At 40.8% G+C, this 7353-nt stretch overlaps 1 protein-coding gene across 1 annotated transcript in view; it reads left to right on the forward strand.

Annotated features, from left to right (window-relative positions):
- spring1 (SREBF pathway regulator in golgi 1) overlaps positions 1–2768 on the forward strand; it is a 4734-nt gene extending 1966 nt beyond the window's left edge. The window contains exons 2-5 of the mRNA XM_014034502.1: positions 1492–1648; positions 1733–1884; positions 2126–2239; positions 2618–2768. Coding sequence (XP_013889956.1) covers positions 1492–1648; positions 1733–1884; positions 2126–2239; positions 2618–2701 — 507 coding nt within the window. The 3' untranslated portion in view covers positions 2702–2768. The remainder of the gene's footprint in view (positions 1–1491; positions 1649–1732; positions 1885–2125; positions 2240–2617) is intronic.
- The last annotated feature ends 4585 nt before the right edge of the window (positions 2769–7353 follow it).

A 7353-nucleotide genomic window follows, 5' to 3' on the forward strand; every position in this document is an offset into this window, starting at 1 on the left:
ACACACACACACACACACACACACACACACACACACACACACACTGCTGCATGGGAAATAGTTTGAAATTCCACAAAGGCCTTGCTTTCAATAAAAGGATTAATATTACACATGCAGGGTCAGATCTGATTATTCTGCTTGATGCTAAATCAGAATTATTAATGACAAAGTTTCTTGTTAACTTCTTCTAAACTAAACTTGACATCCAAATGATAAAATACAAGCATCTGAGACAGGTCAAAGAGGTACGATGAGAAAGTGGTTAGGGTCCTGAAACATAAAGGTGGGTTCCTGAAAAGATTTCCTGAGTTGATTAAACTAAAACAATTATTTGCTTTTGTTTTTACAAAAGAGTATGGTAAGTGTACTTAAAATGTACAAAAAAAGCATAATGAATATTGTTACAATGCCTTTGTTTATTGGACATGAAAACAATGTTTATTATCCAACAGCTGCTGGGGGCACAGGTCTCTGCTGCTGGTATTTTTTGTGGGTCAAAAACTGAAAAGTTTGTGAACCGTTGCGATGAAGTCCTGATTAGCTGATCCACACGGGGTTTTTTTGGACCCTGGAGGTGCAGCTTTTGTCAGTTTTATTTTCAGTGTCGAAGCAGCGGATAAACTTTTGAAACTGCGGAAGAATAGCAGCATTGGTGAGTTGTATTTGTAGCCTGGAAATGGGCTGATGGAGGACAACAGAGCTGCTTCATGGAAGAAGAACCTCAGCTTAGCTTGTTAGCCTTTGCGCTAGCCCTCGTGCTATATTGCCTTATTAGCTCGGCGCTAGCGCGACAAACAAGCTAAACTGAGGTCCTCCATCCATATTTTCAGTTGCAGTCTGAGTCGTTTTTGTGTTCCCCTCTGTCATGTAGATGGAGGACCTCAGTGGCGAGAGGAGAATGTGTAGCGCTGAGCTAATACATTTATATGGTGATAGCATCAGGGCTAACGCTAAAGCTAACAGGCTAAGCTGAGGTTCTTCTTCCATGAAGCAGCTCTGTTGTCCTCCATCCATATTTTCAGTTCCAGGCTGAGTCATTTCTACCTTCTCCTCTCTGTCAACGCTCTCTGGTTTCATTTAAAAGAGTCGATCATCAGATATTGTCCAAGATTAACCTTCAGGGTGGATATAGCTCGCTAGCAGCCTCGCACCGATGACCTAGTTGATGTCATCATTTACCCAGAATGCTTTGCATGTAAATAAAATGGCCCTGTCCGTGTAATATATTTTTAAACTTTTAGTTTAAAAATTATAAAAACTGAACATTCTACAGTATTTTTACAGTCTTTATTTTACAGTTAAAGTATATGTTTATCAAATAAAGTCAAATGTTACAACTAATCGAAGGTCCCTTTAAGGTGGTAATTTGAACAAAAACTCAACAGCCTCCTGTTCATGTTCAAGCTGCAGATTTATTCTTTCACAGATGTGATCCACGATCGCTTGATCCTATCATGTCTTTAACGTGATGTTTTCATGTGATTTCTGCAGGAGGAGAGGTCCACACGGGAACGCACGCTCTTAGAGATTAAAGATTCCGACCAGCGCATCGCCTGGAAGGTCCGCTTCAACCTTGGTAACAGCAGCAGACAGATTACTCAGTGCAGAAATTCCATCCAGGGGAAGACGCTGATCACAGACGAACTCGGTAAATGATTTGATCGTTGCTCGCCGCCGCAACGCGGAGGTGGTACGGCCGGTGTGCTCAGTGTTCCTGCTTCTGTTTTAACAGGTTACGTCTGCGAGAGAAAAGACTTGCTGGTCAACAGCTGCTGCAACGTGAACGCTCCGAGCACCCGGCAGTACATTTGTAAAAGCTGCCTGGCCAACGGCTGCTGCAGCATCTATGAGTATTGCGTGTCTTGCTGCCTCCAACCAGATAAGGTAATCTGTTCCATCTGTAACAGCACAGAGTGTAAACTGTCATCAGGAAACGACTCAGCTGTCTGTTGCATCTTTTTACCAACATGCATTTAAATTTAGTAAACGCACAAATTCAGCTGCTTTCCTCCTAAATTCTCAGGTTTTGCACGACTGTACGGTCAAGAACTTTAAATCCACGGATTACAACCTGCATATCTGTATTTATGCATAAACTATTTCTTATCTGTGTGCCTCTAACCAGCAACCTCTCCTCGAGCGCTTCCTGAATCGTGCGGCTAAAGGTTTCCAGAATCTTTTCACTGCTGTGGAGGACCACTTTGAGCTGTGCCTGGCCAAGTGCAGGACCTCCTCACAAGTAGGTTCCGAGCCGAATAAACAAGACGAGCGCTATCAAGCCTGACAATCTGACAACCTTAGAGTTATCGAGACGATGCGTATGTCTGTAGTGATTATGAAACAAAACTGTGAAAAAAAAATATTTTTTCCTCAGAAACTAAACCACACTTATCTCGTGGTTTAAATCAACAGTGAAAAGTGAGGTAGAAACATGCACACTCATCTTTGTGTTTCACTCTGAACCACTGCCGTCTCATAAATAGATTTAAACACAACATGATACCTCTATAATGGCTTTGCTCTTTCTTTTACGCATCATTAAAAAGTTCCAAAATAGGTATTAGTATTCCTCTATTTTAGCTAATTGTGGTAATTAAATTTTCTTCTTCTCATTTAGAGCGTTCAGCATGAAAACACGTACCGAAACCCTCAAGCAAAGTATTGCTACGGCGAAAGTCCTCCAGAGCTCCTTCCTGTATGAAATGGACTTATTTATGTGGTTTAAGAAGAACAATTCAAATCATGGGTCAGTAAATTAAAAAAAAAAACAAATCCAAAAGTCCTTGGATTTCTAACAGGGACTTGGAAAAAGAGAGACTGCAAAGAAAAATGCCGTTTTGGATTTTTTTTTGACAAACGAAGACATTCAACACCTCCAACCTCAAGAAAAGGACAAATGCTGTATGTGAGTTTATTATTTACACTTCATAAGTGCATAGAACACATCATACGTTCATCCGTGATGATCATCAGGTCTACAGCGCAGGCAGCTTATCCATCAGGATCGGCTTCACATCGGTTCATACCCGAAAACGAGGGCTGCACCGATACAGAAAATTCACTGTTCGGTTCGATACTTTAGTCTCACGGTTTGATATTTTTTCTTTACAAGAGACAAATGTCCATGCCCTTCTTAACTTTTAATTTATTAAAATGAATTATGAACATTTCTTTAACCTCAAAAGTAGTTTTTAAATTAAATGTTCCTGAAACAGCAAGTTTCTCAGTGGATCTGTGCTCGACAATGCAGCCTAGGTGGAGTAGTCGAACACAGATCCACTGATCCTTCAACACAGAGCGTCTTCAGAAGACAAGCTGATAAAATAAATGTTAAAAATCTGTATTGCTCTACACATAGTGTGTATTGAGAGGTTCAAAACAGACATATTGTTGCACCCCTATTGAAAGCAGGTTTAGCTGCAGAAATTGCTGATATTTTTGTTTGTTTCATGGACATACAGTTAAAACGGCAACAAAGATGTAATTCTGTGTGTATTGCATGCATGTGAAATAAGGTATTTAATAAAAGTGACTGTGAAACAGAAAACCGCGTAGATTTTTATGATGGCTCTGAGTGTCCTGTGAATTAAAAAATAAAGGTACTTTAAAGCAAATAGATTTAATTTGACAATAATTAATCCCACAAGCAGAATAATATGAAATATTTTTTATTAAAACAGCAGTGGTCATGATGGTTAAATATAACACAGTAAATAAAAAAATATATTTTTATTGGATTTTTTTAAGGCCGTGTAGTAATAATAAATGTAAAATAAAAATAGTTGACCTGATTACATCAATTTAGTTTTTACAGTGTTTTTTCAGATTTATCTTCCTGTGGTTCTGTCCATCTGGCTGCACAGTAAACTGATTGGAGTCGAACTGGCAGCTTTCCAAAGGTGATCCTGATCAACTTCCTTTTCCCACCTCAGGCAGTGTGGCCCCCTCACAAGGGAAAGGACCAGAGCGAAAACAATCACTGTGAAAACACTTCTGTAATTAGGAGGTGTATTCGAACCCCTTCTCATTTGTTTCCTTGGCAAGTTGATTAATTACTGTCACACGGGGACACGTCCACCTCCTGAAGATTAGCAAATTTAATAACTCAAAAGTTATTTCTGATGCATCGCGTTTCTTAGAAACTGGCACTTTGATGTGAAAGGAAGCTGGTACCTTGTTAGTTTCCCATCCCTTTTCTCCTTTTAATTAAAAATTCTGGTCGTTTATCTGCAGTGGATACATTTAAGAAAAACTATCAACTTTGCATCGATGGCAAGAATAGTGATGAAAACTGTTAAAATGACAATTTAGACCTTTGAATGTTTGAAGTTTGCTTTAAATGAGTCATGGAGTCTGTTCAGATGACTTTAGTCAATTTATTTAGAATCCTACATGGTAAAAAGAGAATATAAGATACCAAACACAGGCTTGTTTGACAGCCTTTTACAGATTTGGAAAATATTTCAATTAAAGACCTAATTTCTAAGCTTTGCATCAGAACCTGATGAAGCTCATCTGAGATCACAGCTGATAGAAGCCCCCCCTTAAATATGTATCAAATGCTACTTTTCGAACTTTAACTTTTTTCTTCTTTGCTTCTTGGATTCCCGAACTCCGGAGCACAAACTCGTGCCGCAGCCAGTCCAGATATTTCCAGGCTGACTTCAGCAGAGTGTGGCTCCACGTTTTCCTCTCAAACACGTGTTTAGGCATCTTGGGTGGAGGCGGTTGGCGGGAGCATTTACCCCCCAGGCTGTGGGCCATGCACACCGCCAGCTTTCGGACCCGGTAGATGGTGTCCCGGAGCTGCCGGTGAAGTAAAACGTCGTAGGGATTCAGATCGTTCTCCTGGTCCTCCAGGATTTTCTCCAGGCCCTGAGCCATGAAGTGGAGGCTACACTGGACGTCGGGCCCACTGGGGACGGAGTCCTGGTGGACCTGCAGCTCGGGGAAGCCGGGGAGCCAAATGCCGGGGTGTTTCCCATTAGCCTCGTCCTGAAAAAAACAGGTTTTATAGTGACGTTAATATTACTTCTCACATTAAAAGCTATATGAGCAACCTCACTGACGCACAACTAAGGTTAGATTTTTTTTCTACACAAGAAGGCCTGGATGTGATTAGAGCTCCTTTTTATGTCCTCACAAAACACATTTTGATACAAGTTTATTCCATATATTTACCTGAACATGCTTAAATGTGTGTTGTCTTAAAAAGAAAAAAGAAAAGTTTTTTTATCATTGAATAATAATTGATTAAATAAGTGAAATAATAGATTAAGGATTGTATTGTTGGATGAATGGATTTTTATTTTTATTTTGTACTTTTTAGTGGAGGCATATATAAGCTTACTGGGCTTTTGCCTCTTCCTGCATGGTCATTACCTTTTATTTATTTTCAAAAAGAAAAAATAAGTAGGTCCTCTGGATGGGATCTTCTTTAGTGAAACATTTCGTCTTTCCTCCAACTTTGGTCTCCTTTGATGTCACATCACTATTTATGTGCGTTCCTGTTGATAAGGCCGTGGATGTGGTCTGTGTAAGATTAAAATCAAACGCCACTCTTAGCAGCAGAACCACCCTTTCCACAGAACAACTGTGTCAACTTCTGAAACTGTGCCTGGAATCAACTTATTTCACATATGGGGGGCAATATTATAGGCAGAAACATGGGTGTGCTATGGGCTCACCAGTTTCCCCTATTGTTGCAAACCTGTACATGGAGGAGGTTGAAAAGATGTCCTTTACAGGGACACCACTAAGCCACTGGTTCAGGTATGTTGATGACACCTGGGTTAAAATTAAATCCCAGGAAGTCCAACATTTCACTGATCACATTAACTCTGTGGATAAATATATAAAGTTCACACGAGAGGATGTAAAAAATGGCAGGTTGGCGTTCCTGGACTGTGATGTCTCGGTTTCGGATGGAGGATGTCTAGAAACTGACGTGTATCGCAAACCCACACATACAGACCAGTATTTGCGTTTTGATTCCCATCATCCACTGGAACACAAGTTAAGGCTGAGTCACACTACAAGATTTTAAAAGAGTCGGCCTATTTTCAAAGACTGAGAGACTCCAGACGTGAAGATAAAAAAATCATGTTTATAACAGATTTGGTCCTACATTGTGTGGTGTACAGCCACACGGCAAGAGACAACACACCACACAAGATAAGATATTTCATTCATGAACATTCAGATGTCAGATATTAAATCACGCGAGACTTTCTGAAATCTCGCGAGAATTCGAATGAGGAAAAAACAATGTTGATCGTTTTTAGACTATTTTTTACCAGAGAAAAAACAATTCCATAGAACTTTTAACATCCAGCAGACTTTCTGGTGAGTCACGACAGTTTTTTTGTCTTGTGTATTTTGGAATCCCCTCCGTGTTTACATCACCTCGCTTTCTGATTGGCTACACGTCTCATTCAACAGGCTGCGAGCTCGGATGAACACTACACACACTGTGATGTCAGGCCAAAAAAATCTAACGTTGAATATCCCCGATTTGAGGTCGGAGCTGTCCCGGCGTCCTTCTGAGCCGACTAAATCACTCTTATCTCACCACCCATGGCGGGAATATCTGCTATGATTATCTTTAGAGCCATCATGATAATCTGAACTTCCTTAAGATTGTCAGAAGGGCAAAAATCGGCATGATTTTCTTGTAGTGTGACGCTGCCTTTAGGAGTCATCAGAACTGTGTACCACAGAGCAGACAGTGTCCCCACAAACACAGGAGCCAGAGAGAAACAGAAGTCACACACAAGACAGGCCCTGGAGCAGTGTGGTTATCCTAACTGGGCTTTTCTGAAAGCAGACAAAAAACCCAAACAGGATTCCAGCCAACCACCAGGTGAAAATGAAGACCCTAAACCCAGACCCAAACCAGTCGTCATTCCATATGTGGCGGGAGTTTATTCTCTAAACATGACGTCCCAGCAGCTTTCAAACCCCAAAACACGTTACGACAAAGATTAGTTCACCCCAAAGATCCAGTTCCCCCGCAAAAACAGAGTAATATAGTATATGCTGTTAAGTGTCAGGAGGACTGTGATCAGTCATACATTGGGGAAACAAAACAGCCACTGTTCAAAAGAATGAGCCAGCACAGACGAGCTACTTCATCAGGCCAGGACGCTGCAGTTTACACTCATCTACAGGCCAGAACTCTGCAGTTTACACTCATCATCAGGCCAGGACTCTGAAGTTTACACTCATCTACAGGCCAGAACTCTGCAGTTTACACTCATCATCAGGCCAGGACTCTGAAGTTTACACTCATCTACAGGCCAGAACTCTGCAGTTTACACTCATCATCAGGCCAGGACTCTGAAGTTTACACTC

This window comes from Austrofundulus limnaeus, unplaced genomic scaffold (genome assembly GCF_001266775.1).
Source record: "Austrofundulus limnaeus strain Quisiro unplaced genomic scaffold, Austrofundulus_limnaeus-1.0 Scaffold2143, whole genome shotgun sequence".
Classification (NCBI taxonomy): domain Eukaryota; kingdom Metazoa; phylum Chordata; class Actinopteri; order Cyprinodontiformes; family Rivulidae; genus Austrofundulus; species Austrofundulus limnaeus.